This window comes from Oncorhynchus kisutch, linkage group LG3 (assembly GCF_002021735.2).
Source record: "Oncorhynchus kisutch isolate 150728-3 linkage group LG3, Okis_V2, whole genome shotgun sequence".
Classification (NCBI taxonomy): domain Eukaryota; kingdom Metazoa; phylum Chordata; class Actinopteri; order Salmoniformes; family Salmonidae; genus Oncorhynchus; species Oncorhynchus kisutch.
Genome location: NC_034176.2, coordinates 6,045,149 through 6,071,767, shown reverse-complemented (window position 1 = coordinate 6,071,767; position 26,619 = coordinate 6,045,149). Strand labels below are relative to the sequence as shown.

At 44.1% G+C, this 26,619-nt stretch overlaps 1 protein-coding gene across 1 annotated transcript; it reads right to left on the bottom strand.

Moving 5' to 3' along the window:
* On the bottom strand, window positions 1–26,619 carry LOC109876579 (fibroblast growth factor 5-like). Its single transcript, XM_020468985.2, has 4 exons — window positions 26,608–26,619; window positions 25,468–25,678; window positions 9,152–9,255; window positions 1–943 (listed from the first exon to the last, which is right to left on the bottom strand). Exons 1-4 carry the CDS (start codon window positions 26,617–26,619, stop codon window positions 569–571), a joined length of 702 nt encoding a protein of 233 aa, XP_020324574.2. The 3' UTR covers window positions 1–568.

The following is a 26,619-nucleotide window of genomic DNA, read 5'->3' as shown; positions in this document are numbered from 1 at the left end:
ATTTTGGAATGAGATGTTCAATGAGCAGGTGTCTTTTGATAATGTAATGTAAATCACGTTGTGGTTCTAACTATATATGAACTAGTTATCACATATTGTGGTTCTAACTATATATGAACTAGTTATCACATATTGTGGTTCTAACTATATATGAAGTAGTTATCACATGTTGTGGTTCTAACTATATATGAAGAAGTTATCACATGTTGTGGTTCTAACTATATATGAAGTAGTTATCGCACGTTGTGTTTTTAATTGGCCCAAAGGGGACCACCTTCGGAAGCAGTTGTAACCATACAACCATTGTAACCATCATAGCTGTACAATCACAAAGCTTAATGACTGCATGTTACAGCCCTTTGGTTTTTAAATCACTATTTTATGACATCTGGAATACTTTGAAATAACGGAAAGTAACAGTTCAGCGATTTTTGTTGTTGTTGTTGTTGTTGTTGTTGTTGAGGTAAACAGGTGTCATGTCCATGTTTATGTTAGCCAGTAATCCATCCTGTCAATCCATATAACGCACATACAGTTTGTATTACTTCCTCCCTCATCACTTCGTAGTCTATCCAAACCGAAACTTGGGCCAGTACTTGACAGTCTGTACCCTCTTCCCTGTCTCTGCATTAACATCCCTGTATGGTTGTGAGGGCGGTTGGATCAGTGGCGGCTGGTTTTTCCTCCTCTCTTTGCTCCTGTCGGTGATGGTGAAACCACGAACGCTCTGCAGGTTGTGCACATTGAGCCTGGGGAGGAAGTGCGTGGAAACGTGCTGGGATTTGACCCTGGGGCTGGAGCCCATCTTAGATTTTCCTCTCTTGTTCAGGGCCACGTACCAGTCCCGTCCCGTCTGGTGGTTCCGGTGCAACACTGAGGCGTAAGTGTTGTAACTGCTCTCCTGGAAACGCTCCCAGAACCTACAGTCGTCCGTGAATCGCTCCTGGAAAACACAAACAAACATAATGTTACAGAGATCTAAACGGTTACACAACGATTACACAATGGTTACACAACGATTACACAATGGTTACACAACGATTACACAACGATTACACAAATGTTACACAAAATGAATGTCTCAATTTCCCCAATGTGAAAAAGAATCTTCAACATTAACAAGCACCCCGCCAGCACATACAGTATTACCGTACATATCCCCCTGCTCTACGATCCATCTCTATACTCAATCCTACCCTACTCCACCTGAGCTGGGACTTCCTTTCGGAGATGAGAGCTCTATTAAACCCTAGTTTACTGTTCATTTCCTCTGTATGCTTTATAAAACGTCAATACAGTGTTTCAAACAAACGAAGCATTTGATTTGACATTTCTGATCCAAGACATTCCTAACTAAAAATAAAAATACCTTTGGTGGGAAACGGCAACATGTAGTACCCAAGGATTCTCACAAGCGATACAATAACCTGTATGGTTAGACAGAGCTCCCACCAGATACAATAACCTGTATGGTTAGACAGAGCTCCCACTAGATGTAATAACCTGTATGGTTAGACAGAGCTCCCACTAGACATAATAACCTGTATGGTTAGACAGAGCTCCCACTAGATATAATAACCTGTATGGTTAGACAGAGCTCCCACCAGATACAATAACCTGTATGGTTAGACAGAGCTCCCACTAGATGTAATAACCTGTATGGTTAGACAGAGCTCCCACTAGACATAATAACCTGTATGGTTAGACAGAGCTCCCACTAGATATAATAACCTGTATGGTTAGACAGAGCTCCCACCAGATACAATAACCTGTATGGTTAGACAGAGCTCCCACTAGATGTAATAACCTGTATGGTTAGACAGAGCTCCCACCAGATATAATAACCTGTATGGTTAGACAGAGCTCCCACTAGATATAATAACCTGTATGGTTAGACAGAGCTCCCACCAGATACAATAACCTGTATGGTTAGACAGAGCTCCCACTAGATGTAATAACCTGTATGGTTAGACAGAGCTCCCACTAGATATAATAACCTGTATGGTTAGACAGAGCTCCCAATAGATATAATAACCTGTATGGTTAGACAGAGCTCCCACCAGATATAATAACCTGTATGGTTAGACAGAGCTCCCACTAGATGTAATAACCTGTATGGTTAGACAGAGCTCCCACTAGATATAATAACCTGTATGGTTAGACAGAGCTCCCAATAGATATAATAACCTGTATGGTTAGACAGAGCTCCCACCAGATATAATAACCTGTATGGTTAGACAGAGCTCCCACTAGATGTAATAACCTGTATGGTTAGACAGAGCTCCCACTAGATGTAATAACCTGTATGGTTAGACAGAGCTCCCACTAGATATAATAACCTGTATGGTTAGACAGAGCTCCCACTAGACATAATAACCTGTATGGTTAGACAGAGCTCCCACTAGATATAATAACCTGTATGGTTAGGCAGAGCTCCCAATAGATACAATAACCTGTATGGTTAGACAGAGCTCCCACTAGATATAATAACCTGTATGGTTAGACAGAGCTCCCAGCAGATATAATAACCTGTATGGTTAGACAGAGCTCCCACTAGATATAATAACCTGTATGGTTAGACAGAGCTCCCACTAGACATAATAACCTGTATGGTTAGACAGAGCTCCCACCAGATATAATAACCTGTATGGTTAGACAGAGCTCCCACCAGATATAATAACCTGCATGGTTAGACAGAGCTCCCACCAGATATAATAACCTGTATGGTATGGTTAGACAGAGCTCCCACTAGATATAATAACCTGTATGGTTAGACAGAGCTCCCACTAGATATAATAACCTGTATGGTATGGTTAGACAGAGCTCCCACCAGATATAATAACCTGTATGGTTAGACAGAGCTCCCACTAGATATAATAACCTGTATGGTATGGTTAGACAGAGCTCCAGGGTGTGGCATAGCTAGATTTATGATCTCTACCTCCTCACCAACTCTTCAGTACCAAGATAGATCAGTAAACAATGTATAATGTTTACTAGGACTTATTTAATTCTCCCTTTCTCTCCCTCCCCACCATCACTCCCTCCCTCCCTCCATCGGTTGCTCAATAAATCCAGGTGACCCTTTGACCTTAGAAGAGATGTTGTTTGTCGTGGCTGGCTGGGTAGATAAAACAGTTTAATACACATCTGTCTACTTGCCCATTACTCCAGACAGTAAACTGCCACTGTGAAAACATCTGAATATTAAATATGACAGACTGATTACAGCATAAAGACATTGTGTGGAACACGAGCCCCAGACCTCAACAGAGAGACGAGCCCCCAGACCTCAGACAGACGAGTCCCCAGACCTCAACAGAGAGACGAGCCCCCCGGCCACAGACAGACGAGCCCCCAACAGACAGACGAGCCCCCCAACAGAGAGACGAGCCCCCCGACCACAGACAGACGAGCCCCCCGGCCAGACAGACGAGCCCCCAGACCTCAGACAGGTGGTCTGGGGGCTCGTCTGTCTGGTCTGGAGGCTTGTCTGTCTGTGGTCGGGGTTCTCGTCTGTCTGGCCGGGGGGCTCGTCTGTCTGGTCTGGGGGCTCGTCTGTCTGTGGTCAGGGAGCTCGTCTGTCTGTGGTCAGGGAGCTCGTCTGTCTGTGGTCGGGGTTCTCGTCTGTCTGGTCTGGGGGCTCTTCTGTCTGGTCGGGGGGCTCATCTGTCTGTCTGGTCGGGGGCTCATCTGTCTGTCTGGTCGGGGGCTCATCTGTCTGTGGTCTGAGGGCTCGTCTGTCTGGTCGGGAGGCTCGTCTGTCTGGTCGGGGGGCTCTTCTGTCTGGTCGGGGGGCTCATCTGTCTGTCTGGTCGGGGGCTCATCTGTCTGTGGTCTGAGGGCTCGTCTGTCTGGTCGGGAGGCTCGTCTGTCTGGTCGGGGGACTCGTCTGTCTGGTCGGGGGGCTCGTCTGTCTGGTCGGGGAACTCGTCTGTCTGGTCGGGGAACTCGTCTGTCTGTGGTCGGGGGGCTCGTCTCTCTGGTGGGGGGCTCATCTGTCTGGTTGGGGGACTCGTCTGTCTGTGGTCTGAGGGCTCATCTGTCTGTCTGGTTGGGGGGCTCGTCTGTCTCGTCGGGAGGCTCGTCTGTCTGGTCGGGGGGCTCGTCTGTCTGGTCGGGGAACTCGTCTGTCTGTGGTCGGGGGGCTCGTCTGTCAGGTTGGGGGACTCGTCTGTCTGTGGTCGGGGGGCTCGTCTGTCAGGTCGGGGACTCGTCTGTCTGTGGTCGGGGGGCTCGTCTGTCTGGTCGGGGGGTTCATCTGTCTGGTCTGGGGACTCGTCTGTCTGTGGTCGGGGTTCTCGTCTGTCTGGCCGGGGGGCTCGTCTGTCTGGTCTGGGGGCTCGTCTGTCTGTGGTCAGGGAGCTCGTCTGTCTGCGGTCGGGGTTCTCGTCTGTCTGGTCTGGGGGCTCGTCTGTCTGTGGTCAGGGGGCTCGTCTGTCTGGTCTGGAGGCTTGTCTGTCTGTGGTCGGGGTTCTCGTCTGTCTGGTCTGGGGGCTCGTCTGTCTGGTCTGGGGGCTCGTCTGTCTGTGGTCGGGGTTCTCGTCTGTCTGGCCGGGGGGCTCGTCTGTCTGGTCTGGGGGCTCGTCTGTCTGTGGTCAGGGAGCTCGTCTGTCTGTGGTCAGGGAGCTCGTCTGTCTGTGGTCGGGGTTCTCGTCTGTCTGGTCTGGGGGCTCTTCTGTCTGGTCGGGGGGCTCATCTGTCTGTCTGGTCGGGGGCTCATCTGTCTGTCTGGTCGGGGGCTCATCTGTCTGTGGTCTGAGGGCTCGTCTGTCTGGTCGGGAGGCTCGTCTGTCTGGTCGGGGGGCTCTTCTGTCTGGTCGGGGGGCTCATCTGTCTGTCTGGTCGGGGACTCATCTGTCTGTGGTCTGAGGGCTCGTCTGTCTGGTCGGGAGGCTCTTCTGTCTGGTCGGGGGGCTCATCTGTCTGTCTGGTCGGCGGCTCATCTGTCTGTGGTCTGAGGGCTCGTCTGTCTGGTCGGGAGGCTCGTCTGTCTGGTCGGGGGACTCGTCTGTCTGGTCGGGGGGCTCGTCTGTCTGGTTGGGGAACTCGTCTATCTGGTCGGGGAACTCGTCTGTCTGTGGTCGGGGGGCACGTCTCTCTGGTGGGGGGCTCATCTGTCTGGTCGGGGGACTCGTCTGTCTGTGGTCTGAGGGCTCATCTGTCTGTCTGGTTGGGGGGCTCGTCTGTCTCGTCGGGAGGCTGGTCTGTCTGGTCGGGGGGCTCGTCTGTCTGGTCGGGGAACTCGTCTGTCTGTGGTCGGGGGGCTCGTCTGTCAGGTCGGGGGACTCGTCTGTCTGTGGTCGGGGGGCTCGTCTGTCAGGTCGGGGACTCGTCTGTCTGTGGTCGGGGGGCTCGTCTGTCTGGTCGGGGGGTTCATCTGTCTGGTCTGGGGGCTCGTCTGTCTGTGGTCGGGGTTCTCGTCTGTCTGGCCGGGGGGCTCGTCTGTCTGGTCTGGGGGCTCGTCTGTCTGTGGTCAGGGAGCTCGTCTGTCTGCGGTCGGGGTTCTCGTCTGTCTGGTCTGGGGGCTCGTCTGTCTGTGGTCAGGGGGCTCGTCTGTCTATGGTCGGGGTTCTTGTCTGTTTGGTCTGGGGGCTCGTCTGTCTGGTCTGGGGGCTTGTCTGTCTGGTCGGGGGACTCGTCTGTCTGTGGTCGGGGGGCCCGTCTGTCTGGTCGGGGGGCTCGTCTGTCTGGTCTGGGGGCTCGTCTGTCTGGTCGGGGTTCTCGTCTGTCTGGCCGAGGGGCTCCTCCGTCTGGTCTGAGGGCTCGTCTGTCTGGTCGGGAGGCTCGTCTGTCTGGTCGGGGGGCTCATCTGTCTGTCTGGTCGGGGGCTCATCTGTCTGTGGTCTGAGGGCTCGTCTGTCTGGTCGGGAGGCTCGTCTGTCTGGTCGGGGGGCTCGTCTGTCTGGTCGGGGGGCTCGTCTGTCTGGTCGGGGAACTCGTCTGTCTGGTCGGGGAACTCGTCTGTCTGTGGTCGGGGGGCTCGTCTCTCTGGTGGGGGGCTCATCTGTCTGGTCGGGGGACTCGTCTGTCTGTGGTCTGAGGGCTCATCTGTCTGTCTGGTTGGGGAGCTCGTCTGTTTCATCGGGAGGCTCATCTGTCTGGTCGGGGGGCCCGTCTGTCTGGTCGGGGAACTCGTCTGTCTGTGGTCGGGGGGCTCGTCTGTCAGGTCGGGGGACTCGTCTGTCTGTGGTCGGGGGGCTCGTCTGTCAGGTCGGAGACTCGTCTGTCTGTGGTCGGGGGGCTCGTCTGTCTGGTCGGGGGGTTCGTCTGTCTGGTCGGGGGGTTCGTCTGTCTGGTCGGGGGGCTCGTCTGTCTGGTCGGGGGGCTCGTCTGTCTGTGGTGAAGTATCCTATAAACCGCAGCAGACACAGAGGACGCGTCTGTCTGTGGTGAAGTATCCTATAAAACGCAGCAGACACAGAGGACTCGTCTGTCTGTGGTGAAGTATCCTATAAAACGCAGCAGACACAGAGGACTCGTCTGTCTGTGGTGAAGTATCCTATAAAACGCAGCAGACACAGAGGACTCCTCTGTCTGTGGTGAAGTAGAGTCCTATAAAACGCAGCAGACACAGAGGACTCATCTGTCTGTGGTGAAGTATTCTATAAAACGCAGCAGACACAGAGGACTCATCTGTCTGTGGTGAAGTAGAGTCCTATAAAACGCAGCAGACACAGAGGACTATTAGTGTTAATCCAGCTGTATAAGATCCATCAGCGGAGAATTAGTATTGATGTGTGTGTGTGTGTGTGTGTGTGTGTGTGTGTGTGTGTGTGTGTGTGTGTGGGTGTGGGTGTGGGTGTGTGTGTGTGTGTGTGTGTGTGTGTGTGTGGCGAGCGAGGAGAATCTAGGCTAATTCTACACTGATGGGTCCTATACAGCTGGACTATAATTGTCCACTGTGTCTGCAGAGGCTTATAGGACTCTACTTCACATGTATCCCTTTGTTTCTCTCTCTCTCCCTCTCTTGCTCTACCTATCTATCGCTCTCTCTGTCTGTCTCATTCACACGCTTTGTTTCTCTCTCTCTCTTTCTCTGTCTCTCTCAGTTTCTCTCTCTCTCTGTCTCTCTCAGTTTCTGTCTCTCTCTCTGTTTCTCTCTGTCTCTCTCTGTCTTTGTCTCGCTCTCTCGCTGTCTCTGTCTGTCTCATTCACACGCTTTGTCTCTCTCTCTCTCTCTCTGTCTTTTTTTTCACGCGCTCGCTCTGTCTGCCTGTCTGTCTCTGTCGCTGTCTCTTTCTCTCTGTCTCGTTCACTCACTCTTTCTCTCTATCTCGTTCACTCACTCTTTCGCTCTGTCTCGTTCCCTCACTCTTTCTCTTGTTCTCTGTCTCATTCACATGCTTTCTCTCTCTCTCTCTCTCTCTCTCTCTCTCTCTCTCTCTCTCTCTCACTCTCTCTCACTCTCTCTCTCGCTGTCTGTCTTTCTCTCTCTCTATCTATATATATGATCAGCCTTCTTAGACCGGACTATCTGGACTGCCCATTAACACATGCTAACAGTGAGGCTATCTACCCGGTCAGGCCAGGCTCCCTACAGATGACTATCAGCAGAGCTAGATGACTGGCTGGCCTGCTTACAAAGTAGCAGTGTGGCTTTCTGCCTGGGTGGCTGGCTGGCTGGCTGCTTGGCTGGCCTGCTTACAAAGTAGCAGTGTGGCTTTCTGCCTGGGTGGCTGGCTGGCTGACTGCTTGGCTGGCCTGCTTACAAAGTAGCAGTGTGGCTTTCTGCCTGGGTGGCTGGCTGCTTGGCTGGCCTGCTTACAAAGTAGCAGTGTGGCTTTCTGCCTGGGTGGCTGGCTGGCTGACTGCTTGGCTGGCCTGCTTACAAAGTAGCAGTGTGGCTTTCTGCCTGGGTGGCTGGCTGCTTGGCTGGCCTGCTTACAAAGTAGCAGTGTGGCTTTCTGCCTGGTGCCTGGCTGGCTGCTTGGCTGGCCTACTTACAAAGTAGCAGTGTGGCCTTCTGCCTGGGTGGCTGGCTGGCTGGCCTTCTTACAAAGTAGCAGTGTGGCTTTCTGCCTGGGTGGCTGGCTGTCTAGCTGGCTATTTGTCTGGCCTGCTTACAAAGTAGCAGTGTGGCTTTCTGCTTGGCTGTCTGGCTGACTGGCTGGCTGTTTGGCTGGCCTACTTACAAAGTAGCAGTGTGGCTTTCTGCCTGGGTGGCTGACTGGCTGGCTGCTTGGCTGGCCTGCTTACAAAGTAGCAGTGTGGTTTCCTGCTTGGGTGTCTGGCTGACTGGCTGGCTGTTTGGCTGGCCTGCTTACAAAGTAGCAGTGTGGCTTTCTGCTTGGGTGTCTGGCTGACTGGCTGGCTGTTTGGCTGGCCTGCTTACAAAGTAGCAGTGTGGCTTTCTGCCTGGGTGTCTGGCTGACTGGCTGGCTGTTTGGCTGGCCTGCTTACAAAGTAGCAGTGTGGCTTTCTGCCTGGGTGTCTGGCTGACTGGCTGGCTGTTTGGCTGGCCTGCTTACAAAGTAGCAGTGTGGCTTTCTGCCTGGGTGTCTGGCTGACTGGCTGGCTGTTTGGCTGGCCTGCTTACAAAGTAGCAGTGTGGCTTTCTGCCTGGGTGTCTGGCTGACTGGCTGTCTGTTTGGCTGGCCTGCTTACAAAGTAGCAGTGTGGCTTTCTGCCTGGGTGTCTGGCTGACTGGCTGGCTGTTTGGCTGGCCTGCTTACAAAGTAGCAGTGTGGCTTTCTGCCTGGGTGTCTGGCTGACTGGCTGGCTGTTTGGCTGGCCTGCTTACAAAGTAGCAGTGTAGCTGCCCACCTGGCTGGCTGGCTGCCCACCTGGCTGGCTGGCTGCCCGCCTGGCTGGCTGGCTGGCTAGCTGACTGACTGCTGGGTACAGATTTAAAGTCATTCAGAGTTTAATTAAAAAGAAAATAAATCTGCAATTCTCAAGATGGTTCACATTTGTTGTCAGTGCCATGACTTTCAAGCCTGGTCCCATTGTGGCAACACAGAACAAACAGATCTGAGGCCAAACTATGGCTTTCATCTCTTTTAGTGTTCAGGCCAAATTCATTTCAGGACAAGAAACAATGGAGTTTCTGCGAGTCTCTTCTCAAAATGGCAGCCAAAATGGAATCCAAAATGGCACCCTATGGGTCCTGGGCAAAAGTTGTGCAATATGTAATAAATAGGATACTTACGATAGCATGTAGCCTTCCTCTCTTGTTCATGGCTAAAAATCTGTTGCTGTAGACTCCTCGGATACCGATGACCCCCTGAGAAACGGCAAAGAGCTCCAGGACACCTGAGAACAGAATCAGACACATCATCACAACAATACATCAGTATATAATGTACTATTTCTATGGTTTTCTACGGTTATTCTCCTTGTTTCTTTCATTCTGTGTCTCTCTTCTTCTTTCTCTCTCTCTCTCTCTCTCTCAAAATTCAATTCAAATGGGCTTTTTGGCATGGGAAACATATTTCTAGGATGTTCTAGGGTTCCTCTCTTTGTTTCTTTCTTTCTGTGTCTCTCTTTTTCTCTATTTCTTTCACTGTCTCTTTCTCTCTCTGGTTTCTCTCTCTGGTTTCTCTCTCTGGTTTCTCTCTCTGGTTTCTCTCTCTGGTTTCTCTCTCTCTCTCAATTCAATTCAAAGGGGCTATTTGGGAAAGGGAAATAAACAATAAACAAAAGTGAGAAGAGACAAAAAAATGACATCAACAAAAAATAAATGTTTAATAAATGTACAGTAAACATTACATCATAAAGATGCAGACTGTTCTAGTGCCTAGCCAATTCATTGAGTGTACAAAACATTAGGAACACCTTGATACTATTGAGTTGCACCCCCCTGTTGCCGCCAGAACAGCCTCAATTCGTCGGGGCATGGAGTCTACAAGGTGTCCAAACGCGTTCCACAGCGATCCTGTGTTGAAAGCATTCCACAGGGATGCTGGCCCATGTTGACTCCAATGCTTCCCACAGTTGTGTCAAGTTGGATGTCCTTTGGGTGGTGGATCATTCTTGATACACACAGGAAACTGTTGAGCGTGAAAAATCCAGCAGCGTTGCAGTTCTTGACACAAACCGGTGCGGCCTGGTATCTACAACCATACCCCGTTCAAAGGCACTTAAATCTTTTGTCTTGCCCGTTCACCCTCTGACTGGCACACATACACAATCCCATGTCTGAAGGCCTAAAAAAGTCCTTCTTTAACCTGTCTCCTCCCCTTCATCTACAAGTGGATTTAACAGATAACATCAATAAGGGATGCCTTATGACTAACGTGTGTTCTGCCTTACAAACAGGACAACGGAGTGGATTCCATGCAGCGACCCAAAAAACGACTCCGAAAAAGAGGGAAACGAGGCGGTCTTCTGGTCAGACTCCGGAGACAGGCACACCGTGCACCACTCCCTAGCATTCTTCTTGCCAATGTCCAGTCTCTTGACAACAAGGTTGATGAAATCCGAGCAAGGGTAGCATTCCAGAGGGACATCAGAGACTGCAACGTTCTTTGCTTCACGGAAACATGGCTCACTGGAGAGACGCTATCCGAGGCGGTGCATCCAACGGGTTTCTCCACGCATCGCGCCGACAGAAACAAACATCTTTCTGGTAAGAAGAGGGGCGGGGGCGAATGCCTTATGGCTAACGTGACATGGTGTGATGAAAGAAACATACAGGAACTCAAATCCTTCTGTTCACCTGATTTAGAATTCCTCACAATCAAATGTAGACCGCATTATCTACCAAGGGAATTCTCTTCGATTATAATCACAGCCATATATATCCCCCCCCAAGCAGACACATCGGTGGCTCTGAACGCACTTTATTTAACTCTCTGCAAACTGGAAACGATTTATCCGGAGGCTGCATTCATTGTAGCTGGGGATTTTAACAAGGCTAATCTGAAAACAAGACTCCCTAAATTTTAGCAGCATATCGATTGCGCAACCAGGGGTGGAAAGACCCTGGGTCATTGTTACTCTAACTTCCGCGATGCATATAAGGCCCTGCCCCGCCCCCCTTTCGGTAAAGCTGACCACGACTCCATTTTGTTGATCCCTGCCTACAGACAGAAACTAAAACAAGAAGCTCCCACGCTGAGGTCTGTCCAACGCTGGTCTGACCAAGCTGACTCTACACTCCAAGACTGCTTCCATCACGTGGACTGGGAGATGTTTCGTATTGCCTCAGACAACAACATTGACGAATACGCTGATTCGGTGTGCGAGTTCATTAGAACGTGCGTTGAAGATGTCGTTCCCATAGCAACGATTAAAACATTCCCTAACCAGAAACCGTGGATTGATGGCAGCATTCGTGTGAAACTGAAGGCGCGAACCACTGCTTTTAATCATAGCAAGGTGTCTGGTAACATGACTGAATACAAACAGTGCAGCTATTCCCTCCGCAAGGCTATCAAACAAGCTAAGCGCCAGTACAGAGACAAAGTAGAATCTCAATTCAACGGCTCAGACACAAGAGGCATGTGGCAGGGTCTACAGTCAATCACGGACTACAGGAAGAAACCCAGCCCAGTCATGGACCAGGATGCCTTGCTCCCAGGCAGACTAAATAACTTTTTTGCCCGCTTTGAGGACAATACAGTGCGACTGACACGGCCTGCAACGAAAACATGCGGTCTCTCCTTCACTGCAGCCGAAGTGAGTAAGACATTTAAACGTGTTAACCCTCGCAAGGCTGCAGGCCCAGACGGCATCCCCAGCCGCGCCCTCAGAGCATGCGCAGACCAGCTGGCCGGTGTGTTTACGGACATATTCAATCAATCCCTATACCAGTCTGCTGTTCCCACATGCTTCAAGAGGGCCACCATTGTTCCTGTTCCCAAGAAAGCTAAGGTAACTGAGCTAAACGACTACCGCCCCGTAGCACTCACATCCGTCATCATGAAGTGCTTTGAGAGACTAGTCAAGGACCATATCACCTCCACCCTACCTGACACCCTAGACCCACTCCAATTTGCTTACCGCCCAAATAGGTCCACAGACGATGCAATCTCAACCACACTGCACACTGCCCTAACCCATCTGGACAAGAGGAATACCTATGTGAGAATGCTGTTCATCGACTACAGCTCGGCATTCAACACCATAGTACCCTCCAAGCTCGTCATCAAGCTCGAGACCCTGGGTCTCGACCCCGCCCTGTGCAACTGGGTACTGGACTTCCTGACGGGCCGCCCCCAGGTGGTGAGGGTAGGCAACAACATCTCCTCCCCGCTGATCCTCAACACTGGGGCCCCACAAGGGTGCGTTCTGAGCCCTCTCCTGTACTCCCTGTTCACCCACGACTGCGTGGCCACGCACGCCTCCAACTCAATCATCAAGTTTGCGGACGACACAACAGTGGTAGGCTTGATTACCAACAACGACGAGACGGCCTACAGGGAGGAGGTGAGGGCCCTCGGAGTGTGGTGTCAGGAAAATAACCTCACACTCAACGTCAACAAAACTAAGGAGATGATTGTGGACTTCAGGAAACAGCAGAGGGAACACCCCCCCATCCACATCGATGGAACAGTAGTGGAGAGGGTAGCAAGTTTTAAGTTCCTCGGCATACACATCACAGACAAACTGAATTGGTCCACTCACACAGACAGCATCGTGAGGAAGGCGCAGCAGCGCCTCTTCAACCTCAGGAGGCTGAAGAAATTCGGCTTGTCACCAAAAGCACTCACAAACTTCTACAGATGCACAATCGAGAGCATCCTGGCGGGCTGTATCACCGCCTGGTATGGCAACTGCACCGCCCTCAACCGTAAGGCTCTCCAGAGGGTAGTGAGGTCTGCACAACGCATCACCGGGGGCAAACTACCTGCCCTCCAGGACACCTACACCACCCGATGCTACAGGAAGGCCATAAAGATCATCAAGGACATCAACCACCCGAGCCGCTGCCTGTTCACCCCGCTGTCATCCAGAAGGCGAGGTCAGTACAGGTGCATCAAAGCTGGGACCGAGAGACTGAAAAACAGCTTCTATCTCAAGGCCATCAGACTGTTAAACAGCCACCACTAACATTGAGTGGCTACTGCCAACACACTGTCAACGACACTGACTCTACTCCAGCCACTTTAATAATGGGAATTGATGGGAAATGATGTAAATATATCACTAGCCACTTTAAACAATGCTACCTTATATAATGTTACTTACCCTACATTATTCATCTCATATGCATACGTAGATACTGTACTCTATATCATCGACTGCATCCTTATGTAATACATGTATCACTAGCCACTTTAACTATGCCACTTTGTTTACATACTCATCTCATATGTATATACTGTACTCGATACCATCTACTGTATCTTGCCTATGCTCCTCTGTACCATCACTCATTCATATATCCTTATGTACATATTCTTTATGCCCTTACACTGTGTATAAGACAGTCGTTTTTTGGAATTGTTAGTTAGATTACTTGTTCGTTATTACTGCATTGTCGGAACTAGAAGCACAAGCATTTCGCTACACTCGCATTAACATCTGCTAACCATGTGTATGTGACAAATAAATTTGATTTGATTTGATTTGGATCATAGCTTTCACCTGGTCAGTCTATGTCATGGAAAGAGTTCCTGATGGTTTGAACAAGCTTGAATCCCTGTCTCACCCCACGGCCATGAGGAAAATAATCTGTGTGTTTATTGACAATTTTAACTCTCCTCATTCTAAAGTGAGTCAACGAAACATGAGAAGACTTTGTTTTTTGTTTTTGTTTATTTGTTTGTTTGTTTGTCAATAAAGGTGTGCAGGGTGTATACGTGGTCTGTCGTATGATATTTTGGTATGAAGCCAATTTTGACATTTGCTCAGGACATTGTTTTTTACCAAGGACGAGTTGGGAGTCCTCTTTTGATGACAATGTAGAGGACTTTTCCGAGGTTACTGTTGACGCTGTAATTATTAGGGGTCAACTTTGTCTCCACTTTTGTGGGTTGGGATGAACAAACTTTGGTTCAAAATATTGGCGAAGATGCCAGAGCGGAGGATAATGTTGAAGAGTTTAAGAATAGAACATTTGAATTTTTGGTCTGTATGTTTTATCATTTTATCTAGTCAACCATCAACACCACAGGCCTTTTAGGATTGGATTTTTTAAAACATTTTAATTTCATCCAATATAATTGGAGAATCCAGTGGGTTCTGGTAGTCTTTAATAGTTCATTATAAGTTTTGATATCTCTTTGTGTTGTTGGTTTAGTGTTCAAATTAAATCAAATTAAATCAAATTACAAGCCCTTTAACCAACAATGCAGATTTTATTTTTTTATAGTAAGTATGAAAATAAAAAATAAAATAAATAAAATAAATAATAATAGTATAAAAATAGTAAGACAGTAAAATATTGTAACAATAATTTTCCCAGAAGTTGATTCTATGGCTTCTTCAATCCCATTGAGCTGTTTTCTGACGTGTTGTTCCTTCTCTTTCGTTATGTTGCATTTCTGTACTGTTTTTTTGTGTTTCGCCATAGTGAAGACGTCGGTTCTCTTTTTCTTGGTCTCTGTGTTTTAAGTCTGGATAGGTTTTCTTAATTTCTTTCTTGTGTTTTTTTGTTGCATCGTTCATCAAAACATTTCTCACTGTTTTTAGTTTTCTTAGGTTTTCTGCTAGATTTTTTTATTTTATTTAGTATGTTAGCTGATAGGTCAAATATATTGTTCAGGTTGCGTACTGCTAAGTTTAAACCTTAACTATTACAAGAAAACAATTTATGTAGGAGGAATTTAATTGGCTGTTGGTCAATAGTTTTTTCGTTAGGTTTCTACACCACCTCCTTAAATCTATGGTATTTCTTAATAACACGCAGTTTGTTGGGCTTTGATACTTCATGGTTGAGCATTGTTCAAGTAGATTGTGATTTTTCTGTGGTCTGAGAGGGGTGTCAGTTGGCTTACTGTGAACACTCTGAGAGACTCTGGGTTGAGGTCGCCGACAAAGTAGTCTACAGTACTACTGCCGAGGGATGAACTCTCTCTTTCTGTCTCTCTTTCTCTCTCTCTCACTCTCTCTGACTCTCTGTTTCTTCCTCTTTCTCTCTCTCTCACTCTCTCTGACTCTCTGTTTCTTCCTCTTTCTCTCTCTCTCACTCTCTCTGACTCTCTGTTTCTTCCTCTTTCTCTCTCTCACTCTCTCTGACTCTCTGTTTCTTCCTCTTTCTCTCTCTCTCACTCTCTCTGACTCTCTGTTTCTTCCTCTTTCTCTCTCTCTCACTCTCTCTGACTCTCTGTTTCTTCCTCTTTCTCTCTCTCTCACTCTCTCTGACTCTCTGTTTCTTCCTCTTTCTCTCTCTCTCACTCTCTCTGACTCTCTGTTTCTTCCTCTTTCTCTCTCTCTCACTCTCTCTGACTCTGTTTCTTCCTCTTTCTCTCTCTCTCACTCTCTCTGACTCTCTGTTTCTTCCTCTTTCTCTCTCCTCACTCTCTCTGACTCTCTGTTTCTTCCTCTTTCTCTCTCTCTCACTCTCTCTGACTCTCTGTTTCTTCCTCTTTCTCTCTATTTCTCTCTCTTTTATATCTGAAAAAACATTGCAGGGACTGATGGATGTCCTTGTTTTATTTACAGAGCGGCAGCCAGTTGGCAGCAGCCATCAAAGAAACACTAGTTCACACCTTGGTCCCTCTAAAAGGATTTAGATATGATCTAGTTCATTATAGGGACTGTTCCTCATTCTACTTGTGTAATAACAAAAAAATACTCAACTCCATTATATTAAAATTACAAAGCAATTAATGAACTACAGCCACCTTACTACCCTGACGTTACCTTAGTAACTGCAGCCACCTTACTACCCTGACGTTACCTCGGTAACTACAGCCACCTTACTACCCTGACGTTACCTTAGTAACTGCAGCCACCTTACTACCCTGACGTTACCTTAGTAACTGCAGCCACCTTACTACCCTGACGTTACCTCGGTAACTACAGCCACCTTACTACCCTGACGTTACCTTAGTAACTGCAGCCACCTTACTACCCTGACGTTACCTCGGTAACTACAGCCACCTTACTACCCTGACGTTACCTCAGTAACTGCAGCCACCTTACTACCCTGACGTTACCTTAGTAACTGCAGCCACCTTACTACCCTGACGTTACCTTAGTAACTACAGCCACCTTACTACCCTGACGTTACCTTAGTAACTGCAGCCACCTTACTACCCTGACGTTACCTTAGTAACTGCAGCCACCTTACTACCCTGACGTTACCTTAGTAACTGCAGCCACCTTACTACCCTGACGTTACCTTAGTAACTGCAGCCACCTTACTACCCTGACGTTACCTCGGTAACTACAGCCACCTTACTACCCTGACGTTACCTCAGTAACTGCAGCCACCTTACTACCCTGACGTTACCTTAGTAACGACAGCCACCTTACTACACTGACATTACCTCAGTAACTACAGCCACCTTACTACACTGACGTTACCTCGGTAACTACAGCCACCTTACTACCCTGACGTTACCTCGGTAACTACAGCCACCTTACTACCTTGACGTTACCTCAGTAACTACAGCCACCTTACTACCCTGACATTACCTCGGTAACTACAGCCACCTTACTACCTTGACGTTACCTCAGTAACTACAGCCACCTTACTACCCTGAAGTTACCTCGGTAACTACAGCCACCTTACTACCTTGACATTACCTCAGTAACTACAGCCACCTTACTACCCTGACGTTACCTCAGTAACTACAGCCACCTTACTACCCTGACGTTACCTCGGTAACTACAGCCACCTTACTACCTTGACGTTACCTCAGTAACTACAGCCACCTTACTACCCTGACGTTACCTCGGTAACTACAGCCACCTTACTACCTTGACGTTACCTCAGTAACTACAGCCACCTTACTACCCTGACGTTATCTCGGTAACTACAGCCACCTTACTACACTGACGTTACCTCGGTAACTACAGCCACCTTACTACCCTGATGTTATCTCAGTGACTACAGCCACCTTACTACCCTGACGTTACCTCAGTAACTACAGCCACCTTACTACCCTGACGTTACCTCGGTAACTACAGCCACCTTACTACCTTGACATTACCTCAGTAACTACAGCCACCTTACTACCCTGACGTTACCTCAGTAACTACAGCCACCTTACTACCCTGACGTTACCTCGGTAACTACAGCCACCTTACTACCTTGACGTTACCTCATTAACTACAGCCACCTTACTACCCTGACGTTATCTCGGTAACTACAGCCACCTTACTACACTGACGTTACCTCGGTAACTACAACCACCTTACTACACTGACGTTACCTCGGTAACTACAGCCACCTTACTACCCTGACGTTACCTCAGTAACTACAGCCACCTTACTACCCTGACGTTACCTCGGTAACTACAGCCACGTTTTAACACTGACGTTACCTCAGTAACTACAGCCACCTTACTTCCCTGACGTTACCTCGGTAACTACAGCCACCTTACTACCTTGACATTACCTCAGTAACTACAGCCACCTTACTACCCTGACGTTACCTCAGTAACTACAGCCACCTTACTACCCTGACGTTACCTCGGTAACTACAGCCACCTTACTACCTTGACGTTACCTCAGTAACTACAGCCACCTTACTACCCTGACGTTACCTCGGTAACTACAGCCACCTTACTACCTTGACGTTACCTCAGTAACTACAGCCACCTTACTACCCTGACGTTATCTCGGTAACTACAGCCACCTTACTACACTGACGTTACCTCGGTAACTACAGCCACCTTACTACCCTGATGTTATCTCAGTGACTACAGCCACCTTACTACCCTGACGTTACCTCAGTAACTACAGCCACCTTACTACCCTGACGTTACCTCGGTAACTACAGCCACCTTACTACCTTGACATTACCTCAGTAACTACAGCCACCTTACTACCCTGACGTTACCTCAGTAACTACAGCCACCTTACTACCCTGACGTTACCTCGGTAACTACAGCCACCTTACTACCTTGACGTTACCTCATTAACTACAGCCACCTTACTACCCTGACGTTATCTCGGTAACTACAGCCACCTTACTACACTGACGTTACCTCGGTAACTACAACCACCTTACTACACTGACGTTACCTCGGTAACTACAGCCACCTTACTACCCTGACGTTACCTCAGTAACTACAGCCACCTTACTACCCTGACGTTACCTCGGTAACTACAGCCACGTTTTAACACTGACGTTACCTCAGTAACTACAGCCACCTTACTTCCCTGACGTTACCTCGGTAACTACAGCCACCTTACTACCCTGACGTTATCTCGGTAACTACAGCCACCTTACTACCCTGATGTTACCTCGGTAACTACAGCCGCACTTTAACACGGATGTAACAGCAACCTCATGCTCTTAGTAATCCTAACTCGAATCTCAGTAACACTTTCCATTAAGTTGATCTTATACCTGTTTAGTACCAGTAATTACACTGTAGTAATAACACTGTAGTACCAGTAATTACACTATAGTAATAACACTGTAGTACCAGTAATTACACTGTACTAATAACACTGTAGTACCAGTAATTACACTGTAGTAATAACAATGTAGTACCAGTAATTACACTATAGTAATAACACTGTAGTACCAGTAATTACACTGTAGTAATAACAATGTAGTACCAGTAATTACACTGTAGTAATAACACTGTAATACCAGTAATTACACTGTAGTAATAACAATGTATTACCAGTAATTACACTGTAGTAATAACACTGTAGTACCAGTAATTACACTGTAGTAATAACACTGTAGTACCAGTAATTACACTGTAGTAATAACACTGTAGTACCAGTAATTACACTGTAGTAAAAACAATGTATTACCAGTAATTACACTATAGTAATAACACTGTAGTACCAGTAATTACACTGTAGTAATAACACTGTAGTACCAGTAATTACACTGTAGTAATAACAATGTATTACCAGTAATTACACTGTAGTAAAAACAATGTATTACCAGTAATTACACCATAGTAATAACACTGTAGTACCAGTAATTACACTGTAGTAATAACAATGTAGTACCAGTAATTACACTATAGTAATAACACTATAGTACCAGTAATTACACTATAGTAATAACACTGTAGTACCAGTAATTACACTGTAGTAATAACACTGTATTACCAGTAATTACACTGTAGTATTAACAATGTAGTACCAGTAATTACACTATAGTAATAACACTGTAGTACCAGTAATTACACTATAGTAATAACACTGTAGTACCAGTAATTACACTGTAGTAATAACACTGTAGTACCAGTAATTACACTATAGTAATAACACTGTAGCAATAACACTGTAGTACCAGTAATTACACTATAGTAATAACACTGTAGTACCAGTAATTACACTGTAGTAATAACACTGTAGCAATAACACTGTAGTACCAGTAATTACACTATAGTAATAACACTGTAGTACCAGTAATTACACTGTAGTAATTACACTGTAGTAATAACACTGTAGTACCAGTAATTACACTGTAGTAATAACACTGTAGTACCAGTAATTACACTATAGTAATAACACTGTAGCAATAGCACTGTAGTACCAGTAATTACACTATAGTAATTACACTGTAGTAATAACACTGTAGTACCAGTAATTACACTATAGTAATAACACTGTAGTACTAGTAATTACACTGTAGTAATTACACTGTAGTAATAACACTGTAGTACCAGTAATTACACTATAGTAATAACACTGTAGTACCAGTAATTACACTATAGTAATAACACTGTAGTACCAGTAATTACACTGTAGTAATTACACTATAGTAATAACACTGTAGTGCCAGTAATTACACTGTAGTAATAACACTGTAGTACCAGTAATTACACTATAGTAATAACACTGTAGTACCAGTAATTACACTATAGTAATAACACTGTAGTACCAGTAATTACACTATAGTAATAACACTGTAGTACCAGTAATTACACTGTAGTAATAACACTGTATTACCAGTAATTACACTGTAGTAATAACACTGTAGTACCAGTAATTACACTATAGTAATAACACTGTATTACCAGTAATTACACTATAGTAATAACAATGTAGTACCAGTAATTACACTATAGTAATAACACTATAGTACCAGTAATTACACTATAGTAATAACACTGTAGTACCAGTAATTACACTATAGTAATAACACTATAGTTCCAGTAATTACACTATAGTAATAACAATGTAGTACCAGTAATTACACTGTAGTAATAACACTGTAGTACCAGTAATTACACTATAGTAATACCACTGTAGTACCAGTAATTACACTGTACTAATAACACTGTAGTACCAGTAATTACACTGTAGTAATAACAATGTAGTACCAGTAATTACACTATAGTAATAACACTGTAGTACCAGTAATTACACTGTAGTAATAACAATGTAGTACCAGTAATTACACTGTAGTAATAACACTGTAATACCAGTAATTACACTGTAGTAATAACAATGTATTACCAGTAATTACACTGTAGTAATAACACTGTAGTACCAGTAATTACACTGTAGTAATAACACTGTAGTACCAGTAATTACACTGTAGTAATAACACTGTAGTACCAGTAATTACACTGTAGTAAAAACAATGTATTACCAGTAATTACACTATAGTAATAACACTGTAGTACCAGTAATTACACTGTAGTAATAACACTGTAGTACCAGTAATTACACTGTAGTAATAACACTGTAGTACCAGTAATTACACTGTAGTAATAACACTGTAGTACCAGTAATTACACTATAGTAATAACACTGTAGTACCAGTAATTACACTATAGTAATAACACTGTAGTACCAGTAATTACACTGTAGTAATAACACTGTATTACCAGTAATTACACTGTAGTAATAACACTGTAGTACCAGTAATTACACTGTAGTAATAACAATGTAGTACCAGTAATTACACTGTAGTAATAACACTATAGTACCAGTAATTACACTATAGTAATAACAATGTATTACCAGTAATTACACTATAGTAATAACACTGTAGTACCAGTAATAACACTATAGTAAAGAATGTAGTACCAGTAATTACACTGTAGTAATTACACTATAGTAATAACACTGTAGTACCAGTAATTACACTATAGTAATAACACTGTAGTACCAGTAATTACACTGTAGTAAAAACAATGTATTACCAGTAATTACACTATAGTAATAACACTGTAGTACCAGTAATTACACTGTAGTAATAACACTGTAGTACCAGTAATTACACTGTAGTAATAACACTGTAGTACCAGTAATTACACTGTAGTAATAACACTGTAGTACCAGTAATTACACTATAGTAATAACACTGTAGTACCAGTAATTACACTATAGTAATAACACTGTAGTACCAGTAATTACACTGTAGTAATAACACTGTATTACCAGTAATTACACTGTAGTAATAACACTGTAGTACCAGTAATTACACTGTAGTAATAACAATGTAGTACCAGTAATTACACTGTAGTAATAACACTATAGTACCAGTAATTACACTATAGTAATAACAATGTATTACCAGTAATTACACTATAGTAATAACACTGTAGTACCAGTAATAACACTATAGTAAAGAATGTAGTACCAGTAATTACACTGTAGTAATTACACTATAGTAATAACACTGTAGTACCAGTAATTACACTATAGTAATAACACTGTAGTACCAGTAATTACACTGTAGTAATAACACTGTATTACCAGTAATTACACTATAGTAATAACACTGTAGTACCAGTAATTACACTGTAGTAATAACACTGTAGTACCAGTAATTACACTGTAGTAATAACACTGTAGTACCAGTAATTACACTGTAGTAATAACACTGTAGTACCAGTAATTACACTATAGTAATAACACTGTAGTACCAGTAATTACACTATAGTAATAACACTGTAGTACCAGTAATTACACTGTAGTAATAACACTGTATTACCAGTAATTACACTGTAGTAATAACACTGTAGTACCAGTAATTACACTGTAGTAATAACAATGTAGTACCAGTAATTACACTGTAGTAATAACACTATAGTACCAGTAATTACACTATAGTAATAACAATGTATTACCAGTAATTACACTATAGTAATAACACTGTAGTACCAGTAATAACACTATAGTAAAGAATGTAGTACCAGTAATTACACTGTAGTAATTACACTATAGTAATAACACTGTAGTACCAGTAATTACACTATAGTAATAACACTGTAGTACCAGTAATTACACTGTAGTAATAACACTGTATTACCAGTAATTACACTATAGTAATAACACTGTAGTACCAGTAATTACACTATAGTAATAACACTGTAGTACCAGTAATTACACTGTAGTAATAACACTGTAGTACCAGTAATTACACTGTAGTAATAACACTGCAGTACCAGTAATTACACTATAGTAATAACACTGTAGTACCAGTAATTACACTGTAGTAATAACACTGTATTACCAGTAATTACACTGTAGTAATAACACTGTAGTACCAGTAATTACACTGTAGTAATAACAATGTAGTACCAGTAATTACACTGTAGTAATAACACTATAGTACCAGTAATTACACTATAGTAATAACAATGTATTACCAGTAATTACACTATAGTATTAACACTGTAGTACCAGTAATAACACTATAGTAAAGAATGTAGTACCAGTAATTACACTGTAGTAATTACACTATAGTAATAACACTGTAGTACCAGTAATTACACTATAGTAATAACACTGTAGTACCAGTAATTACACTGTAGTAATAACACTGTATTACCAGTAATTACACTATAGTAATAACACTGTAGTACCAGTAATTACACTATAGTAATAACACTGTAGTACCAGTAATTACACTGTAGTAATAACACTGTAGTACCAGTAATTACACTGTAGTAATAACACTGTAGTACAAGTAATTACACTGTAGTAATAACACTGTAGTACCAGTAATTACACTATAGTAATAACACTGTAGTACCAGTAATTACACTGTAGTAATTACACTATAGTAATAACACTGTAGTACCAGTAATTACACTGTAGTAATAACACTGTAGTACCAGTAATTACACTGTAGTAATAACACTGTAGTACCATTGTATGTGTTACTGAGTTGCTGGAATATATTGTCCATCTATTTTCTTGGAGAAACAGAAATCAGAACGCCTGCTAGCCAGCTTCAGTATCCCTCCATCGAAGTTGAGACAAACACAATACGCAAGAACGTGTTAAACATGCATTGATGTTAATGAGAGTAGACTACATTACAAAATGTTTTTAAAAAATTATAATAATCAATATCAAATCCAATGAATTATGATAATAGGAGACTCGATTGTCAAGTGGTCAAGTCACGGACTCCCCATCTTGCTGTTGTCTCTGATAGAACAGCAGACACATTAAACCTACATTCTGGTATTCACCCACCACTTGTTTTGGTACAGCTAAGGACAGGGCCAGAAATATGTATCCTTATATTTTGGGGTTATGATAGGGTAAGATAGTTACGTTAAGCTCAAGAGGCATTATTATACGTTATATTATTTACGTTTAAATGGAGAGAAATTAAGACTTTATTTTAAAAAATGACCACCGAAAAGATTCACAGATGATCAGACCGTCACTTTGAAAACAACGATGTTTCCAGGTACTGTAATGTGACTTCTAAAAGCAGACCGCCCTCTCTGTCCCTTCCGCCCTCTCTGTCCCTTCCGCCCTCTCTGTCCCTTCCGCCCTCTCTGAGAGAGATTTACAGTATGTTCATGGGCAGCTTTTAAACAGTTTACTAAAGGAAATGAGAGTTAGTAGATGTCTGGGGTTGAGGAAGTCTACTAAAGGTCAAATCCTGATTTACGTGTAGGCTACATGTAGGCTAGAGACACACCATGTGTATATGACCGATACAATTTTGATTTGTTGACTGGAGACACACAGACACATTTTTTTCCAGATTCCTGTTATTACATCAATAGAGTGGGTCACTGTTTTGATCTTAAACAAGTGTTACTATAGAATTACTATAGGTGACTTGTCCTCTTTGAAATGGTCTTGTAAAATAGTATATAATAGTTAGCCTATATGATCGTATTATTATATCTGATAATATATAAAATTACAAGAGTCTGTCCATCAATTACATCATCATCCAGAGTAACATTATTTGATAAACTTTTTGGCATTAACAATTTTTTATTATTATTATAAAAAAAATTACAAAATATGAATTAAAAACACTTTTAGACTGAGGAAACTAGAATAAGGAAACTAGTATGTCCCCAACGTTGTAACACACAGAGCCAATGACAGCCATCCAAACATGTTGCACATTGCATTGTTGTGATGACAATCATACCGAAGTCCAATCCAAAACATCCTGGTCTCTTCTTCTACACCTGTTACACAATACAGACCTGTCAATGTCCCAAAGAGTCACATACAAGGCATTTCAGACAGAGCCCGTAATCCACAAAGTGTTTCGGAGTCAGAATGCTGATCTAGGGAGCAGGTCTCCCCCGTTTATACAATTGCATTCATTGTGATCTGAAAGTCAAAGTGATTCTAGATCAGAACTACTTCTCTGGGACACTTTCTGTAATACAGGCCCAGTCCATACTCCAGTCAACAGCTCCTGAGGGTAACCGGTAACCCGAGGCTAAGGATAGGTATAGGAATGGCAGGGCTACTATCGCTGACTGTGACTGACGTGTGTAGCTAGATATATATTACATGTGTAGCTAGATATGCTACGAATCAGAACCCTATAAATAAATGATGTATGTATTATTTAGTATATTTATTTAAGCTTGACATAACACAATCCTTCCACAGTGACTTGTTATTCCTAAAACAGGTCATGGTTATACATAAGTAATTATAAACTGGATGGGTCAAGCCCTGAATGCTGATTGGCTGACAGCCCGTGGTATATCAGACTGTATACCACAAGTATGACAAAACGTTTATTTTTACTGCTCTAATTACGTTGGTAACCAGTTTATTGTAGCACTAAGGCATCTCTGGGGGTTTGTGGTATATGGCCAATATATGACGGCTAAGGACTGTATCCAGGCACTCCACGTTGCATCGTGCGTAACAGCCCTGAGCTGTGGGATATTGGCCATATACAACACCTCCTCGTGCCTTATTGCTTAAATATACTACAATTAAAGTTGAAATGGCAATATGAATGGACACCTTTTTCAAGATACATAGTAATAGCCTAAACATTATAGTTCGGAGACAACTTCATGCAATAATGTATAATGCGTTCATGTTGGAAACCTTAGCAATGTAATCAGTAAGCAATAGTCTTCCATTTCAGCACGACCTTCTCTCTATCCACTCGCACTTTATGGATCATTAACATAAATATCCACTTGAGAGGCCTGGCCATAGCAGAGAGGTTTAATAATAATAACTTACTCAACTGATTAGGTTCATGACTGCCGTTAACTCTTCCGTCAGTGTGGATCTGGAGATGGAAACCAATGCCAACCCGACAGTACAGCCTGCAAGTCCTGCGTCCTGAACCACTGATAGTACCCTCTTCAAGAAGTTGGTCCTCCAAGGAGACGTATTTAACCGATCCAGTGATTACTACGGCGGAGACGGCGACCACAGCTGCGCAAATCAACTGCAGCAGAGCGAAGATAAAAAGAGAGAGAGGAACATTCATTCTTCCAACAACAACAAAAAAGGAAACTCTGTGTGTTCTCTGGCTCTGCTAGGCCACTTCTTCTCCTTCTGGCATTTTGTTGTTGTGGTTCTTGCGCTCTCTAGTGTGCTGTGCCAGTGCACGAGGAACCGTGCGCACACCGCACACATCCAGTTCCAGCAGAGCTCGTGCAGCGAGGCGTTGTAATATTGTCAGACTGGTCTCATAGACCAGATGTAACATAGTAAATGTAAATCCGGGACAATCAAATTAGTATGATATGTTACGTTTGGTATGGTTACATAAGACAACAAAAAAACTTTTACCTTAATAAGGTTAAATTGAATGGAGGGTCGTTGATTCGGGGTGGATGAATCGAAGTGTTACGCGAACGTCTAGCAACCCAAAGGTTGTGTGATCGAATCCCATCAGGGACAATTTTAGCTAATGAGCAACTTTGCTACTTTTTAGCTACTTTGCAACTACTTAGCATGTTAGCTAACCCTTCTCATAACCCTAACTTTAACCCATTTAGATAACCCTAAACCTTTAACCACACCCTTAATCCATAACCCTAACTCCTAGAGCTAGCTAACATTAGCATTAGCCACCTAGCTAAGATTAGTCACAACAAATTGGTATTTGTAATCTGCCATATGTTTAGCAAATTTGTAGGAAATTGTACATTCTGAAAATTCGTAACATATTGTACGAATTGTAATTTATAACATATTGTACGAAATAGATAATGGACATCCACAAATGTATACATAACAGGACTGTCCTCGATTTACATACAGAATAATACCAAATGCTCTGAGACTACGTTGGTGTTGTAGCTGCTTGCTGGAGTTGTTCGGCTGGCCTGGCACACACGGAGATATTTATTATCAACACAATGATCTCACTGCTTCATGCAT

What these genes read in the sequence shown, in the direction of transcription:
- LOC109876579 (XM_020468985.2), bottom strand. An exon ending in TCATGAACCTAATCAGTTGA is followed by an intron (nt 9,256 to 25,467) that starts GTAAGTTATTAT and finishes TTCTGTTCTCAG; the next exon opens with GTGTCCTGGAGCTCTTTGCC. An exon ending in GAGGAAGGCTACATGCTATC is followed by an intron (nt 944 to 9,151) that starts GTAAGTATCCTA and finishes TGTGTTTTCCAG; the next exon opens with GAGCGATTCACGGACGACTG.